The 19,232-nt window shown below is 35.9% G+C and overlaps 2 protein-coding genes across 2 annotated transcripts in view; one reads left to right on the top strand and one right to left on the bottom strand.

The window, feature by feature from the left end:
* The first annotated feature begins 10,728 nt into the window (after nucleotides 1–10,728).
* On the top strand, nucleotides 10,729–14,472 carry LOC115441440 (probable cytochrome P450 303a1). The gene is made up of 3 exons (XM_030166233.2): nucleotides 10,729–11,786; nucleotides 12,058–12,175; nucleotides 13,334–14,472. Exons 1-3 carry the CDS (start codon nucleotides 10,729–10,731, stop codon nucleotides 13,658–13,660), a joined length of 1,503 nt encoding a protein of 500 aa, XP_030022093.1. The 3' UTR covers nucleotides 13,661–14,472.
* Nucleotides 14,473–15,987: 1,515 nt separating this feature from the next.
* LOC115441432 overlaps nucleotides 15,988–19,232 on the bottom strand; it is a 180,028-nt gene continuing 176,783 nt past the window's right edge. The window contains exon 50 of the mRNA XM_037443744.1: nucleotides 15,988–18,712. Coding sequence (XP_037299641.1) covers nucleotides 18,677–18,712 — 36 coding nt within the window. The 3' untranslated portion in view covers nucleotides 15,988–18,676. The remainder of the gene's footprint in view (nucleotides 18,713–19,232) is intronic.

Genomic DNA, 19,232 nt, shown 5'->3' with positions numbered 1-19,232 from the left:
TAGTAATTATATGAAAACGAAATATTATCAGGTCGTTGCTACCATTTAGTGGCAAATTTGGCCAACGTCTGCACTAATTCGAAGTGATTCGTAGTTTATAAAGCTTGTGAATATTATAACATTGAGACAAACATACTCTCTCCCGCTTTTTATCCTTGGACGGGTAGGCAGAGGAGCAAGCAGTGCACCCACTTTCCGCCGTGTGTGTTCCGTCCCATGACGTGATAAAGTGCGAGCCTATTGCCATATCAAGCTTAAATTCCAGACTCCGAGCTAATACTGAGCACAAGAAACCAGCTGCACCGTGCCCTACCCGGGATCTCAATTTGAAACCTCAGCGAGTGGTAGCGCACACAATACAACTTCGTCACTGAAGCAGACATACAAACATAATTTATTATTTTCCGTAATTTTTACAGAAAGTATTTTCAACTCTGAATTTGCATAAAGCTGTTTTACAGATGACACATTCAACAGGTCAAAGGATCTTTAACACTTGTAGAATGTAGCTTAGTGCATTGGAATCATATTCACTTCAATAAATAGAACCTATTAGAGAAATTATATTATTCCTAGAGATATACGGAGGTTATATTTGGGTTTTTCTGCTCGGTAACAGCCTGGAGTCTAGAATTTGTGTGCGATACGTTCCCCCCTATCACACCATGGGTCGGAACACTCTTGACAAAAAGTGGGTGTACTGGTTGCGCCACATACCCCTTCGGGGATAAATGCTTGATGTGTATGTTGTTTATCTACGAATGTCTATAAAACGAAGTCTCTCACTCATAGGCATAGCGCTAGGAATACCAAGAAGCATATTAATGTATGTTACTATATGAAGCGGCGATAGCCTAGTTGGGTGTGGAACGGACTGCCGAGACGAATGTCCGCAGGTTCAAATCCCAAGGGCACACATCTCTGACTTTTCTAAAAAAATCATGTGTGTATTCTTTGTGAATTTATCGTTCGCTTTAACGGTGAAGGAAAACATCGCGAGGAAACCTGCACATCTGAAAAGTTCTCTATAGGAATTTCGAAGGTGTGTGAAGTCTACCAATCCGCACTAGGCCAGCGTGGTGGACTAAGGCATAATCCCTCTCAGTAGTAGAGGAGGCCCGTGCTCAGCAGTGGGCAAGTATATAATACAGGGCTGATATTATTATTATTTATTACTATATCGACAGTGATATTGCTATATCTAATTAAATAGTCATAGTCGTGATCACCTAACGAAGTCACTTGCAACAAAGTGACTAAATATTGCTAGATCTAATTAAATATAGTCAACGAAATGTCAGTCACTTGCAACCAGGTGACCAAATGTAAAAATAGGACAGTTTCAACGATCCCAAGCGAAACCGGAACGCGCCTAATGGAATACAAATAGCTTGTTGATTTAGACTATTACCGAGTTGTTATTCGATGTTGTCTCAACACTCGATGTGTCGTTCATTACTTGGTCATATGGTTCGGTGCCGTGTGATTTTAGCAAAATACTTTAAAGATATCTTGTCCGCGATGGTGTTTGCTCTTTAAACATGTTTTGCAGATGTAATTGTCAAATCTTTTCCAGATAATTGCCAATACTTGCCGGTAAATATGAGAAATATATAAAGAAATAGATGGCAGTTGGCAGGCTGGGATTGGTGCTATCTCATGGAGGTCCATATCCAGTAGTGAATGTCCATAGGTTGATTGATACGCAAAAATAATTTCCATCATATTGTTTTGCTCTGCTTATCCTGAGTGTACCTTCTGCTATTATTTTATTTATTACTAATTGTAGCATGCCGCTCGTGTGAAAAAATAATCCGAAATAAATATCATTTCCGAGTCTCAAATAATTTCCATACCAAATTTTATTATAGACATCGGTTCAGATGTTCACCCGTGAAAACGTAAAAGATAGTTACTTTCGCATTTTGAATATAAGTAGATATTTTGCAAGGTATGTAGTATAATGTAGTACTATGAGTAGTGACTGGTTACCCCAGAAAAGCATGACGTCAAGCAATATGCAGCCGTCAAAACTAAGCCAAATAATAAGTGCAAGCATGAAAAAGAAGAATGTGACGTCATTAATAATTCATGCGGTCACCGTCTATCAATGAATCTTGAAAACTTTAGATATTTTTCATCTTTATTCTCTATATTTTTTATGTAAATTTTGTAATTTAAATAGTCAATATATTAAGATATAAGAGGACATTTAGTAACATCGAAAGTTAAAGAGAGATATCGTTTAATACTTATGAACTTATTCAGTGCTAATATAAAAGTAAAACGGAAAAAAGTAATAACCTGTTGCTGATTTAAAGCTCAATACCATTAATATTGATGCGATATTAACGTTAATTCGTATTTTAACATAATTTATTAGATGTGCCAGCTGTACTACGCCTTTAATTCTTATTTTTCTTTCTCCGGTATTTCGTAAACGAATAATTCATTATAAGCTTCTCGCTTCTCGCTACATTAGTCATTAGATTGTATTACAAAAGACAGTTCAGAGTTAGTTTTACTTTAGTTTTACTGTGCATTAATCAGGGACCTCATATGAGCCTTAGAAAGTCCACAGCAAAACACACACCACGTCCAAGGTATACCAGACCCATCTATAGGAAGCGGTTTGTGTATGGCATCTCATATAAATAGGACATAAAATGTTATCTGACAATTGTTTCACTTTAAAAATGACCGCGAAATACAATTAAGTATTTTTGAATCGGCATTTATACAGTATATTATTCGAAATCGGGACGCGAATACAACCATACCTTCAAAACGTGGGGATATAATATTCATTACGCCATATGACGAAAAGTAAAATTTATAATAATACTACTTAATGCGTCACCTATCGGAATTGGAGAGTTCGTTATTTCCACAAAATCTAGCCAAGGTCGGGAACTGGTTTGGTCTAGTGCCGATAAAACCCGTTGTCCGACCGGCTCAACGTTGTACTATTCTTTTGTACCGATTGGTCGAGAGTTCAATTTCCAGGTCTGGGAAAATCTGTGTAGGCTTATCATAGCTACCTTGGATTGGACCTCTATAGAGAACTGACTCAGAATGGTCAAATAAAATATAAAATCAATTTTTGCAATGTGTGGAAATATGTTGCGCTGACTTTGGATTTGAAGTTATTCAAGTCTGCGAAGGAAGTCTTGAGCGAAGGCTTTTTAAGTATTTTGTAGAGCAGGACACCTGATGGCAATTAATCCGAAAACATCCAAAATACCAGAGTAATCACCGAAAAACTAAGAATAATATAATTTTCTACCTCCTATTATTATGTTTTAGATTTTAATTCAATGTTGTTAGTAGTAAATGCTCTGTTCACCTATTAGTAGCACACATATCAGATCTTGTACCTTATTGCTTTCTAATATTGATTGATGTAATATGTAGTGCTGTTGGTGTACCTTACAAATAAATAATTAAATAATATATCCTTTAAATATCCGAGTCTACCGCGCCGCGTGGAAAGTGAGATCATCTGCTAGTATTTACAATTCTTGGATCCAATTAGTCTCAAGCTAGTTTACAAGGACTGAGATTCGATACCTAATGTTATGAAAATACCATAATTATTATAATTTCTCATACCGGTAATGTGATCGTTATGTAAAACGAGTTGCAACTGACTGCAATGGTGTAAATGCCACTTTAAGAATCTTCTACCACCTACTCTTATGTCACCCCGATGTGGGATCAAATACATACTTCTTGTAAAAAATAATTTGCTTTAATTTTAGCGAGCATTCGCTGGATGTCAGTCCGTTCTAATACAAGGCAAGTAGTGCTAGGGAAGCCGCCACTAAATATTGTCCGACCATTATCAAACCCATGCACAGGTCTATCCGTTTCCCAGTCTATTTATTGAATTCCCGGAAAGCGACGGTGTATACCGATATGCGCAAAATCGAATGTCACTCACATTCCCGTTAAACTTTGAACAAAGTCTCAGTAGCAAAAAGCCACAGACCGTCATTTGGAGGCGAAATCTATTAAGCGGCCCAACCGACTCGCGCGGAATCCAACGTCAATGGAAGCCTTTGCATGACTTTCATTATAAAATTTGTTTATCTAATAAAAATAGCTTTAAAGTATGCCAAACGAGTATATTTTAATATAGGATGTGTTTTATTTAACCCTTCATAGTGGCCCATGTAAGGTTGTCGCGTTCCGAGATAAGCCTGTATATATCCGGTTACAACAGGCCGGCATAATTCTGTCGACTGCCGAGGGTAATCATCGTTCGTCAGTCGACATTCTCTTGGACCTGACTCCACTTACCATCAGGCGCAGTGAGGAGTAATGCCGAGAACGTCTAAAATAAAAAATCTGAATACGCTGATCTCGGGCTTAAATGTGTAAAACTAAAGCCTAAGGCAGAACAATCATACTGTTCGGACTCAAACAATTATTGCCTAGGCTAGGCGATTATTGTCTTTCAACGCAGGAGAGAATTTGCTCGCCATTGTCAATGCTTAGACGGGGCAACTTTATTATATTCTTTCAAGAATCAAATGTGCGCTGCAAAAATAAAACTCCTTTTCATTTAAATAAGGCTTAAAATTAAACCTGCAGTTAATACGATGCAGTACTAATGAACGGTACAAGCGCTCACACACTTGCACACGCACATTACCGTTAAACTCAGCATTCATTTGTAAAATACAATCAGTTCATCATCAAACTGTGTTCGTATCGCACATAGATATATAGGTATTATAAGCACATACACATTGTTTCGTTATAATGGTCAGGCTAAAGCCATAAAACTAAACTGTGGTTATACGAAGAGTTCATGTAGGCACAGAAAACGCTTAGGGCGCGCGTAGAGTCGCGTATAAGGCATTTGTCTCACTGCCGACAAAAAAGCGACATACTATCGAATTTTCTCGCTTAACAAACATAAAATAGATATATATCTCGTGTGAATAAAAGAGATATATATATTAATAGTTGATTAGTGACTGCACACTCCCAGCGAGAACTCTCTCCACAAGTTTGTCACAACGACCTACCAAAGATAGTACTCGCTGAGCCACGCTCGCTTGGCGGTCTGAATATTCGCCGAGTGACTCCCAGCGGTAATTTTCTATTGCAGTGCGAGTAATCGCTCGTTGTCCTGGTATACTGACCCAGCGACAAAACTATAGAAATTATACACTTCCTTCTAGATGCTCCTGAACTCGTTTCTAGTTTCAAGCTCTACTGACTGTTCTTTCGTCGTTGGCAGTGGGACAAGGACCTTAAATTTGCGTACTGACAGCAGCCAAAATATACATTAATGTATTTCAACATATTTAGTGTTTTCTGTGTCATAATCATTCCTTGATGTTCCTATAATTGTGCTTAAACGATATTTCAAGTTTCCAGATTGTCACCATACGCTTGTATGTTTAGATTGTTGGGTGCATTTTTCTGCTTTAAATCGCTTGACTTAACGGTGAAGGAAAACATCGTGAGGAAATCTGCATACCTGAGAAATTCTCTATATGATTTTTCGAGGTTGTGTGAAGTCTACCAATCTGTACTGGGCGAGCGTGGTGGAATAAGGCCTAATCCCTCTTAATAGTGAAGAAGGCCCGTGATCAACTGTGGGACAGTATATAATACAGGGCTGATATTATTATAAGTCGCTTGACTTAAAGCAGAAAAATCTAACTAACAACCTTACAAATCACTGTCAACTCCATAACATTTTAATCTCGTGCAGAAAATATGTCGTTTAAGTATTGCTACATCGGCACGACCCCAATACATCTTTATCAGAAATTTCCATGGTAAATTGAGGAAGGCCTCGGATTTTGCTGACCGAGCTACGCTGGACGGGTCTCTTTAAGCTGGATGTATAATTTTATCGCCACAATTGTTTATGAAATATGGAAATGCTTCGGATCATAAATTTTAATTGTAGTTATCGCGTTGTGCTGTTTCCGTAAGTTATTTTGATTCCCAGGTGGGAAAGCTTTTATGCGAGGAATTCTCGGCCGATAAGAAAGAAATAAATAATATGGAAATAAAGCATCGCCTGTACCAATCATGGAGTTCTGCTGATCTTTTAAAAAATAATGTGAGTGTAAAATATAAAAAATAATGAAATGATTATGTCGCAAACACAGTTTATAGTTATTTAATTTCACACACACTTCTTTTACCTCCAAACGGGTAGGCAGAGGCGCAACTGGTACACCCACTTTGCACCGGTTGTGGTCCGTCTCTTGATGTGCTAGGAGGTGAACTCATCGCCATATCGGGCACAAATCCCAAAATCCGGGCTGATACTGAATAGAAAAACTGAATAACTCTTTGCTCGACCCAGGGATCGAATTCAAACCCACAGTAGTCCAGTCGTGCTGTAACACAATTACGCTACCGAATCAGTCATTTCTTTATCCGAATGAAAAGAAGAGTTGAGTTTTACACAATATTGTTCTCTTAGAACTAAGTTGATGAAAATTAATTAATGTCGCCATAATCCATTATAGGTACGGGAAGAAAATAAACAAGAAACAATACAATAGGTTCTAAGAAAAGAGAAAAGTACTTTCGCACGAGAAATTACCTATGGGAAAATTTTCTTAGGGAAAGCAATTGTATCGCCTTCTATGATTTTGTTTGTACAACTCCAATAAATAAGTTCTAGCATACTCTACTAGATGGCGCTAAACGGGTTTAGTTAAATGTTATTTATATGAAAACTTTCCTCGCATATCAAAGTACTGACTTTAGTATTGTTGACGTTATTAAACAGAGGGCACTGTTTTGTTTTACGTTAATGAATAGCGATGTGTGTAAATAAATTAAAATAACGATACCAGCGCCGTCATCATTGGTCTTGTAAGTTTGGCATAGGCCAGTATATAATCGAGAAGGGTAAGATCATTATAATAAAAACTAGTACAATAAGGGTTATGACTAAATATTCCCCGAAATCGCAGATTCACTCACGTGTAGAGTATCTAAGAATTGTAAATTATAAAATTCTTAGCAAAGACAAAGAACATTAAAATTAAATATACCACCATATAAAATTAAAGATACGACTCCGCCACTGAGGCAATCATAGACCTAAACTGTTGTAGAGACGAACTCTCCTCTGGGAGCTATTGGTAATTACAGTAAAATCCCGTCATGACAAATATCCTGGGTATGTCCCGCGATATCAGTACTCTGATAGCTTCGCTATTTGTTGCGTTATATCTCCTGCTCGCTTTGTAGGGTAAAACACGTATACCCTCCCATAAAGACAATTAAATATTTTATTATTTATATTATGATAATTGTAATTTTCATAATAGTAATAGATATTTATAAATAAATAACCTTTATGATTTAACAATAAATGGTTTTTCTTAAGCTTACGTGGTTTAAATTATATTATTTTACACATATAAATAATACTAAAAAATCAAAAAAATGCATGGAAAATTAGAAAATTTAAGAAAACTTAACGAAAATACTAATTTTATATAACCGTCAATTGTTTGAAATAACTGTCAGCGATAGACAGAATGCGCGCTGCAAATTCAAAAGTTAAGTCGGGACAACGTCTGTCGGGTCAGCTAGTAAACTCATATAACGCGTATCCGCGCGTAACGAGGTCCGCGTGTATCCGGTGTGCGAAGCCGTTGAGTAGCCTGCGAAGTGCATTCTGCCGTTATATCACCAGCAGTAGTGAAAGCAAGTGCACTTGTTCACGATTTAAGGTAAATTTGCACTTAAATAGCGAAATTATTTTATTAAGTTAATTTATAAATTTATTAATCAGATTTTTTTTTGTTGTGCGTTTTTGACAGCCTAAAATGATAATGAGGTGAATTTATGTGTGGTAATAAAGATTTTTACATATCGAAAGATATGTATGTATTTGTGTAATGTAATATAATTCAAAAAAAATATTTGAATACAACTTTTATCATTAGACGTTGAACGAGGTTCTCGCATTTGTAATTAAATTTATTTTATCATTTGCACTTAGAAATTTAACTCATTTTATAAATAAATTAATATTACATAAAATAAATTAATTAATATTAGGTAAACGTGATTTAGAAGCTATCAACTCGAAATTTATAAAACATAAAAAATATAAAGTTCAGCACTAACATTTTTATAATTTTGATATTGTGTATTTAATTTCATAATAAAAATGCCACTAAAATTATTTAGTATACCGTGCTTCTCATCTCAGTACATATAAATTTCATTTGCAACCAACACTATTAAATAGACAATATAATAGGAAATAATTTTGTAGTTTAAAATTTTCAATTAGACATAAAAATATATTTTAAATATATGCATATTCCCGTCGTAATTTGCGCGCCCAAAATGTCAGGAATTAAAGCTCAAGGTCTTTGTTCGGAGGGCCTTAAGCCTTCTAGCTAATAGGTCTCGGTGGGGGCGAATTACGTATCAAATAGTAGAACCTCCACCCTCTCACCCCATGTGAACCAAATTAATGTTGGGGGGCTAGTGGGCAACGTATCAAATAGCGGACCCTGCTCGCCTTGACTTATATAAGAAACGTAATTATGAATAAAACATTTCGAGACACAAAAAAAAAAAAAAACCCGATTATTGTAACTTAGTTACTAAGAGAATAGCTAAATATTACATATTATGGAATCATTGGGGTAAAAATGATCTAGATTCCCAAGAGAAACCAGTATGATAATAATACAGTTAATACAATAAATACAGTAAAGTTATCATATTACAATAAACGCATTATCATCTATGAAAGTAGCCGCCATTTTGGCTAAGTAATAAACCAAACTGGTAAGTGCAGGTCTATGAGAAACTCGATTTCTACGCCGGTTTCACTGTTATGCGAGATTTCAGTAAAATTTGTTTTTAGTGAAGCGTTATTTACTAACGTTTTGTCGGGTCCTTCATAATTTGGAAGACTGAGACAAAACACTGTTATAAATAATCATAACATAAATGACTGGTAAGGTTATTAGAAAATAACATATATCTTGGTACAGTTTATAATTATACCAATTATTACTCTTATTACGTGTTTTTGTCTTTATTTTTTATTATGCACCAGCCTCCCTCTTCTCAGCACCCTAAGGTTGACTAGGAGAGAACGCTCACGGCATTAAGCCCGCCTGTATACTGTGTGTACAAAGTGTAAATAAAATAAAATATGGAATAACCGGTAAGGCCATCCCTTCAGAAAAACGGCGCGTTTACCAGATTTTTATCTATCTATTCTAAACTTAAAATACATAATGTAGGAAAAGAATTAAACATCATATTTCTAATCTATGTTATCTCTATTTCGGTCGATAAAAGAAAATGCATATTATTTAATGAATTTCGTAATGAAAATGCCACTTAACTTGTTAATTCCATGACTCTTCTAAGATACACTTCATTATAATTTGAAAACAACACTGTTTGAAAATTTAATAACAAATATTTTGATAATTTACATTTTCAAAAAGACTGAATATTCTGCTTTAAGAAATTATTCTTTAATCTTCACATTCAAATCTTATAGAGTCGAGTTGCTGGCATACCTACCTAGTAAATTCATAATAAAGGAGAATGTGCGGGCAGCACCGCATTATAGTGCAAAACTTGTTATACTTCGCGAAAATGTATATCATATTTTTTCACATTGTATTCAGATGTAATGATATTGATCAGCTCAGCGAATTGTTAAATATTTTTGTGCGACATTTGAAATCTATTTGATTTTCGACAAGAAACAATATTATATTCTTTCCATACGTGTAATGTTTCAAATTTGATATATTATCGTTTTCATAAAAAAAAACACATACTCAGAAGATACCTATTTTAAAGATACTTTTGCCAACCATTTGTTGATGGCCTTACCAGTCCTAGGATAACAAAACCACCGGATTATGAAGCGAATTATGTAAATTATGGAATAGGTAATGCAATTCGAGTGAAATTTCATCATCATCAGCTCTGTATTATATACTGTCCCACTGCTGCACGGGCCTGCTCTACTACTGAGAGGGATTAGGCCTTAGTCCACCACGATGGCCTGGTGCGGATTGGTAGACTTCACACACCCTCAAAATTCCTATAGAGAACTTCTCGGGTATGCAAGGGAACACAAATCTGAGTTTTCTAAAAAAAAAATTATGTGTTTATACTTTGTGAATTGTCGCTTGCTTTAACGGTGAAGGAAAACATCGCGAGTGGAATTTAACCCTAAACTATTTTGGTACCGGTTTATGTAAACAGGGTTAGGTAACGCAAGAGCGTGACGGGACGCTTCACTTAACTGATGATGCAATGACGTACTTACGGTATCATGTGCATTTCTATTTCACTAGCTTATTTATCCTCGAAAGTGAAGATATTATAGACTGTATTGCATTGGAATTTCGTTGATCTGGTGGGTAATTGTTGCAGTGAATATAGATAAATATCTTATACTTTTTAGCGTAGTTATGCAATGCGAACGATGACACATTTCAGTACTTTTTATATTATTTGATGGTAAGTGTGGCCTGGGATAGAATACGAAACCTTATTTAACAATTCGTTCTGCGCCTGCAAAGCTATTATCGCTATTTATTACAAGTTAACTATGCGAAATTAATGTTTTCATTATATTAAGTATTGTTTCTTTTTAACCGTGAGGATTGGTAATGATTGAAATACATTGTTGATTCTGCGCCTGCGCTATAGAGTTTCTGTGATTAATGTTTTACTTTTCAGATGTGGCTGGCAGTGCTAGCAGCGGTGCTAGCAGTAGCGCTCTACCTCTATCTAGACACATTGAAGCCTAGGAAATTCCCACCGGGCCCGAAATGGTCTCCTATCCTTGGCTGCGCGGCAGAAGTCTACAAATTGCGAGAAAAAACCGGTTACCTTTACAAAGCGGCAAAGGAATTATCAATAAGATACTGCAATGACGGCCCACTGTTGGGCCTCCGGATTGGAAAGGATCGGATAGTGATGGTAAATAGCCTAGAAGCTAATAAAGAAATGCTTTTCAATGAAGATATAGATGGAAGACCTAAAGGCATTTTTTATCAGACGAGGACCTGGGGTCAGAGGCGTGGTCTCCTTCTGACAGACGGAGAGCTGTGGAAGGAGCAGAGAAGGTTCCTCATAAAGCATCTCAAGGAATTCGGGTTTGGAAGAACTGGAATGGGGGAGACGGCGAAGTCAGAGGCGGGCCACATGGTTGATGATGTCACGAAGATCATAGGAAATAATAGCTCTACAGTAATTCAAATGCATAATTTCTTCAACGTCTACATCCTTAACACGCTTTGGACTATGATGGCAGGAATCAGATATAACCCAATAGACCCGCAAATGAAAATCCTACAGACATTGTTATTTGACCTTTTCGCAGCAGTTGACATGGTGGGAACAGTCTTCAGCCACTTTCCGATCCTCAGCATCGTTGCTCCCACCCTCTCAGGGTATAGAGACTTTATCAAAACGCATGAGAGGATTTGGAAGTTCCTGCGAGATGAGATCGGTAGACATAAAGACCGTTTCGACTCTCAGAAAGAAGATAAAGATTTCATGGATGTCTACATTAGGGTTTTGAGGGAAACTGGAGAAGTGGACTCTTACTCTGAGGGTCAGCTGGTGGCGATGTGCATGGACATGTTCATGGCGGGTACTGAGACAACCAGCAAGAGCATGAGCTTCTGCTTCAGCTATCTGGTGAGGGAGCAGGAGGTCCAGAGGAAGGCGCAGGAAGAGATCGATACGGTGGTCGGTAGACAAAGAGCACCGAGTTTAAACGATCGTCCTAGGTGCGTAGAATTTTGATTATTTCCTATTTGTATGCAGAAATTAGCTTTACATGACAAATAATTTGAGTACAGTGATAAAGTATAATTTATGATATTTTAAGACTTATGCAACTGAAAATAATATGTTGCAAGTCGTTTATGTTATACATGATAATTGTGTCTACTATATGTGTCGTCTACTATACTTATGTACTCAGTGAATAATTTTATCCCTTTGAACTGACTGTGACTCCTAAACATACTTATGCCATTGTAATTTAAAATATTTCAGTATGCCGTACAATGAAGCGATAGTTCACGAGTGTGTGCGGCACTTCATGGGTAGGACCTTCGGAGTGCCTCATCGAGCCCTCAGGGGGACCACACTCGCCGGCTACCATATACCTACGGTAAGCTATACATATGATATATATGGCTTGAACAATATTTGGTATGCAAAAGTACATTTAATAATGAGAATATAATAGTTGATGATTAATGATTCTGACAAAAATACCTATAATAATAATATTATGTCACAGTCGATAACACCTTGCGTATTTGCGATATTTTTCAAGTGTAAGCGCACTCTGTTATTAGTAACTGAAATTTTAAACCTGTATTGCTAACAAGTTGCAAAACCACAGATAATAGTAAAAAGTTATATTTTTTTTGTAGTCTGTAGTAGTTTGCCCTATGTCGTGTCACATTTTCCGCTTTCAAATCATTTCATTAGATGGCGTTAACAATCATATCGTTGTATAAAGCTGCTGAAATACGCAGTTTTGATGTATTTCCCTAGATGGCGCTGAAAAACAACACGCTTTTTATATCCGAAAGGGTAGGTAGAAGCGCTACTAGTTCACTCCCTTTTCAGCAAGTATATTTCATCTCCCGATGTAATAATAAGAAGATAAACCTATACAATCTAACTTGGAAATCGAATCCAAGACTAGTATAGTAATCGAACCGCAATAATAATAACAATAATACGGGCCATAGACGCAATTAAGTAGTTTATATTTTTCTTAATATACTTACAAACATAATAAAATGTTTATTTCCTTTTGTGTTTGTTTTAGTAGCACCCTTATGGAATTTTATTCTCAAATAAATTATGATTTCATTTGAATACAATTACACCATCCGGGAAATTTAAACTACTATTGGTGGTAGATCTCTCATGTGTGAGAGTTCGTTTGGGTAGATACCTCCGCAATGTCTATTTCGGCCGCCAAGCAGTAGTCATTGTTGGGTTCAGGTTTGAAGAACATTGTAGCCCGTGCAACTATTAGACATAATAAGACTTATTATCTCATATCCCAGGATGACGAGCGCAGTAGAATAATAATATTTTGTAATTCAAGGTGTTGGATGGTGTTTGTACTGTTTACGGGCGGTCGTATCGCTTACCATTAGCCGAACGGCCTGAACGAAAAAGTCTTCTTTTTGATCATAATTTAAGATTCACAAACTTCACCCTCATAATTACTTAAATACATTAAATAATTTTTTTTACTATGTCAGCCGAAACGGCACCCAATTTTACAATTTTACCCTCATTCCAGGACACCATGGTGGTGAGCAACTTCACCAACATTCTCATGGATGAAGAGTACTATCCTGATCCGTACTCCTTCAGGCCTGAACGGTTCTTGGCAGATGGTAAGATCTGCCTGCCCGACCACTACTTCCCGTTCGGCCTGGCCAAGCACAGGTGTATGGGCGACATTCTGGCTAAGTGTAATATATTCGTCTTCACAACTACTATGCTGCAGAGATTTTCGTTTTTACCAGCTCCTGAAGAACCAATGCCTTCCCTGGAGCACGTGGATGGAGCCACTCCCTCAGCAGCTCCATTTAAAGCTCTTGTTGTGCCGAGAACTTCGGAATAATGGCTTCTGAGTGCCTCCTAGAGATTTTAGTATTTAAATTATCTCATAAAAATAAAATTTAATATAATTGTGGTTTGTTCATTTGTTTTATCATGTAAAGTATTTGGATGCAGATGTACTAAGAGATTGAGAAGTGACAGAGAGATAAAATGGCCTTACAGTCCATACACAAAGAAATTGGCTACCATACAGAGCAACAAAAAGGAGACAGGTATATGATGCACAGGCACTTCATATCTTTCTAAAGACTTGTAAATTTTGTGACAGTGTTGGTATAGATGAAACACACACGGGGGAAAGTGAGAGCCTACCCCTAAGGAGATAAAGGCGTTATTTGTGTGTATTCGTATAAATAGTCAACTGAGAAATTGTGACTGAAAATTTAGCACTTTACTGAGCTAGTGTCCCCAAGACAAGGATATTTATGGATGTTAAGTCAATACCCAGAAATTAGATCCTCCAATGTCTTTCAAACACAATGCACCAGTGCTTTCACAGGACTGATTGGTAAAAATTATTTACTTGGTCGTACCTACCCAGTCTGGCAGTCATAGAAGATACCGACCGCATTTCGGCTGCTTCCTTCGTATTCCTTTCTTCTTTTAATACTAAGTAAGCGATGCGTTGATCCTTTTTATCTGGTTTTTCAAATGAATAAAATTTATTGAGGCTTTAAGTATTATTAAAATGTATAAAATTGTGCATTAGATTTAGCTATTAAGATATATGTATTTTTTATCATTTTAAATTAATGATTTGTTTCTGGGTCAATTATTTGATGTAAGGGAAAATGTTACTATTGTTGTACTTAATTTAAGTGACAATAATAAATTATATTTCTTGCCAAATATCTACATGTTGGGTTTTATTACTATATCTAGTTTTGCTCGCGCTCCGCCCGCGTGAAGAAGTTTTTCCGGTATGTAAAAATGGAGTCTATATTTTTAATTAGGTTTCTAGCAATACATAAAAGAAAATTGCCATTATTCCAAGCACAGTCTCTGCGTTATGCGTGTACAAACATACAGACAGACAAAAAATCTAAAATCTGTTGTTTTGGGATGTGTTTTGGCTTGTAAAGATTCTAAAGCTCTGGCAAAATATGGAATCGTTTTAGTACACATACTTCACCTCCCTAGAAATATCCCTTCTCAAGGCACAGGCTTATTATAGGTACTATTGAAAATATTCACACCTTAGTCCAACGGATATATAACAATTTAAGAAGTTAGTGTTTAAAGGTTAGAGAGACGGTCTTTTGGGTGCCAATTTAAATAGAGATATAACAAAATCCCAGATTTTTGCTGGCTTCTAATCATTACCTTATAAAAATGTTATGTTTTTAATTTAAATAGCCTTGCGAATTCAAGGCAGGGATAGGTGTTCTTTAGCAAGAATCTAAACCTATGAAGGCTTCTTCTAACTGTTCAGTAACTGCCTTAACAGCATTTCAAAGACCATATTTTGTAGACAGTATAGCTGTTTTCAATCATCATCATCTTCAGCCTATACCTTTGTCCACTGCTGGACACAGGTCTCTTCCAATATGTGCCATTTTACCCTGTCTTTGGCCCTTTCGAATAAACGATCCTAATTTTCAATCCGCTTCCGAGAATGAACCAATCAAAATAGGTCATTTTTAAACATGTCAAAATAACTTTATTCTGATTGGGCAATTAACGAGATAGATCGAAAAAGGAGATTGAGATAGAAGTGACGGATGATCATGGAGGTTTGATTAAGATCTCGTAATGTACAGTACTTACCTTATGCCAGTATTCACAAACATTAGCTAAGTACAGAGCAACGCTGTGATAACAAATTTGTTTTTCAGTAATTTCCGCATGACAATCTTTGCACTGGACGCTTCGATTGGTTAGTATTGAGATACTTAACTTCGGATATACAAAGCCAAAGAAAATGAAATTGCCTACGCTATGCGTTCGACCGCATTGTGTGTCCTCACAGAATTGTTTGTGAATACACGTGTTACTTCTTTATAATTATAGGAAGTTGAAGAGAATTTTTAGCAGCTTTCTCTGCATTTTGTACCTTCGCTAAACCTTCAACCAGGTAGTGATTGGTGTCACAAAAAACTTAGCTTAGTGTTAGGTCAGTTGCTTTTCTATGACAGAAGCTAATAAAATAATTAATGTCTTCCTCAGAATTAGATTATAAGTTCTAGAAGTAACTATCTGTTACTTCTTGCAAGATACATATTTTCGTATATGTGTGTGTGTGTGTGGTTATTCTTGTAAACAAGTTATAACTTATAACTTTTAGAAGTATATATTTCATGTCGTCGTGGGTTAAAAAAAACACAAAAAAATAAAACGACAGATGTATTTTCGTTCTTTAATTCCACACAACATTTAGATTTAAAATGGAACTTGCTTAACTAATGCTACGTAGAGATATATTTGGAACTTTAACACTACTATATAAGTCTTAATTCAATCTAAATGGCTCATGTTTTAGTTAACAGAATTATAAATATGGATAGATATATAAAATTCAACGGATATATGTGTATAATATTGTTGTATCCATGTATATATTAATATTTTATTAATAGAGAGAACGGGGATTGCAAGAACTGAAGATATATTGAGCTGACTGCCAATCTTCGCTAGCTAGAGAGGCACAAGAAGTAGAAAATAATGTCTTACAACATTTTATCGAGTTTATATTAAATTATTTCATAAGTTATTAATTTAAATTCTCCAAGTTTCTGTTAACATGCTATTGGAAATTATCTTCTAAGAATATATATCAGCGACTATTTTTCGAATCTAAACATACATAAATATTTGCGATATACTAATACTTATAATATTTCATCTTAATAATATGATATAAATATTGGTCAGGCCAATATAAAATGAACCAATAAGTTAAGAAGGAATGTAATATGAGACTAAAGCACGGCCTAATATCTTATTTACTAACACAAACTTCAACTTATATATGAACTACGATTATGATTAAAATGATCGTTAATTATTATTTATTAAACGTCTAATCCATTATACTTTACTAATAAAGGCTCCCCAAATCTACTTTCGACTTACATACTTAGGAGAGTCCAAAAATAAACTATCGGAGAATACTGATATGAATCTCAAAGTATATAAGTATAACTCTATTTAATCATTTATTAAATGGAAAAAAATAATTACATTTCTAATAATGTTTTACTATAAACTAATAGAATATATAGTAGAGAAGAGAGTACTAATTTAACATGATAAAATACTTATTCTAACATTTAAACGACGACATTAAATACGAAGACGCTATCTAAATATATCTAAAACCGGGCCAGGAAATACCGCGAGCGAAATCTGGTTCAACAAAAATATTGAAAAAAAAAGTATAAGGTTTCAAGAACACTCCGATAACAACACAATTGTTTGAATATTCTAAAGGAAATGACGGCAAACTAATAATTTGGATATATACTTATTTGACGTTACGTTGCATGCTACGCCTGTCGGTTCTGTAGCATTCAATAGCGTGATGTTTCGAGACTACCTAACCCTCATACCCGCTAACGGAAAGCTGAAAGCCAGGATCGAGAGTGGCACGCAGTAATGACGCTGATGAAACGGCTCACTCGAACACCTAGCTCTTATTATCAACGAAATATCTTGAGAGAGCGACGGAATCATTTAACGTTCTTCTTTATGGCAAAACGGGAACCAGAACACAACCAATTCACCCAAGCCTGTTCAAGTGATGAGAGTTTTACTTTGCCTTTTCTAGTTGTATATTTATCAATTCAACAATTTCTAATGTCTAAGAGTGAAATGATAGAAACCAGTTTCGCCTGGCAGTTATTTTCCCGGTATGTCCATTTTCACCCTTCTCCCTTCACAACGAAACCAAATGGCCAACATATATCTAAAAGGTGCTATTTTTTCACGTTACGTATATGCTCAAATTGATGGTAATAACGATGTAATTCAATATAACGTTCATCTAAAATTCATTGATGACTGTACATCGTATCTCACTGGATATAGACCGGGTTTTCATCACGGTTGATACTAACACTGGAAAAAGCCCATACAGCAACAGTGAGAGGAAGGTAGGTAAAAATAGGCATAGTTACTCAAAATTACAATACTAAAATAATGACTAACGCCTATACTATGCGTGGGGCAGTAGTGTGATTTCATAGGACCACAAATTCACGCGTCACTACTTTTGTCTCACTATTATGTCTTGAGATATAATACGATGTGATAGTTCACTCGTTACCGACATTAATACATCAATGAGTGCCCATAAACCTTACTTAGATATTTATAATGGCGGGACAAGTGCATTTCATTAGATGGTAAGATTATTGCAGTTCTGGATGTGTACTAGCTGACCCAGAAAGAACCACTGTGGCTGTCACCATGTACGGTGGTCGTAATCCAGTTAGGTACTAAATTAGGTACCCTCCCACCATCTAAAGTTATAAATGACGAGATAAGGTAGCCGCCCGCCTGATGGTAAACGGCATGGCTAACAATGAACAGTAGGAACACCAACCAAAACTTAATACAAAGCATTGAATGGTATTCTACAGCGCTCGTCATCCTGAGACATCAGATGTTCGGTCTCATTATGCCCAGTTAAAGTCTGGCTATAATGTCCTAATAACCGCATTACAACGCTTACTCATGCTGTCTGGTGGCAAAAATAGACATTACGGTGGTACTTCCCCAGTTGGTCTCTTGCATAAAGACACCTACCACCTTTTTCCCTTCCCTACTCTCAGTTTATGGACACTTTTCACACTGCACCCACTTACATGCCGTAAATAATAAAATAGAGTTCCGAAAATATGACAACGTTATAAAAAAATAAAATAAAACAATGAAAATTTTAACTATTTGATCGATGAGCCTAAGAGTGAATAAATGCCAAATTGAACTAACATCCTACGTATAAATACTAAGCTAAAAGGTATATGATTAATAACTAATTGTACATATTATATTTTTTTTAAAGTCCTTTTAAAGTTTATTGATGAGCGGGGTCGCCTGTCTTGATTTTTATCTGAAACAAAAGATAATTGAGATATAAATATTTTTTTTATATAATTGGCATTTTTGCTTTACATAGACTTTCCCGCCCTCACATCCTCCACTACAACTCCTGTAAGCCAAGATCAGCTGCCAGTGGCAGGCATTTTTTGACACCGAGCGGCGAAGCTCGGCGAGTCTCAGGGAACACTCATTTGTCTTTATCCCGTATTGAAATTAATCAAATAAAAAGATATGGAGGAGTTGGAAATATTAATTGTCCACTTCTCTCCATAGCAAATCGGAAGAAAAAATAATGAATTAAGGTGGCATTTTAACCTCAACTATCCATATTATTATCAATATGATTGAGGTTAAAATGCCTCTATAAACTAGTTGCTTTTTTGGTTTAGTGGGGGAGTCAATTTTGGCCAGCCAATTTGGTAGCCTCCAAGTATAAAGAACCTGCAGGTTGGCCAGAATTAAATTTGTTTCTTCCAATCTAAAAAAGATTGGAAGAAATACTTGAGATGTTCGAGACTAAAATATTTGAT

Source organism: Manduca sexta, chromosome 27, assembly GCF_014839805.1.
Source record: "Manduca sexta isolate Smith_Timp_Sample1 chromosome 27, JHU_Msex_v1.0, whole genome shotgun sequence".
Taxonomy (NCBI): Eukaryota; Metazoa; Arthropoda; class Insecta; order Lepidoptera; family Sphingidae; genus Manduca; species Manduca sexta.
This window is presented reverse-complemented; position numbering and strand designations above follow the sequence as displayed.

Coding starts and splice junctions, on each gene's coding strand:
- LOC115441440 (XM_030166233.2), top strand. CDS start 10,729: ATGTGGCTGGCAGTGCTAGCAGCGGTGCTAGCAGTAGCGCTCTACCTC. Junction 11,787..12,057: donor AGTTTAAACGATCGTCCTAG/GTGCGTAGAATT, acceptor AAAATATTTCAG/TATGCCGTACAATGAAGCGA. Junction 12,176..13,333: donor CCGGCTACCATATACCTACG/GTAAGCTATACA, acceptor CCCTCATTCCAG/GACACCATGGTGGTGAGCAA.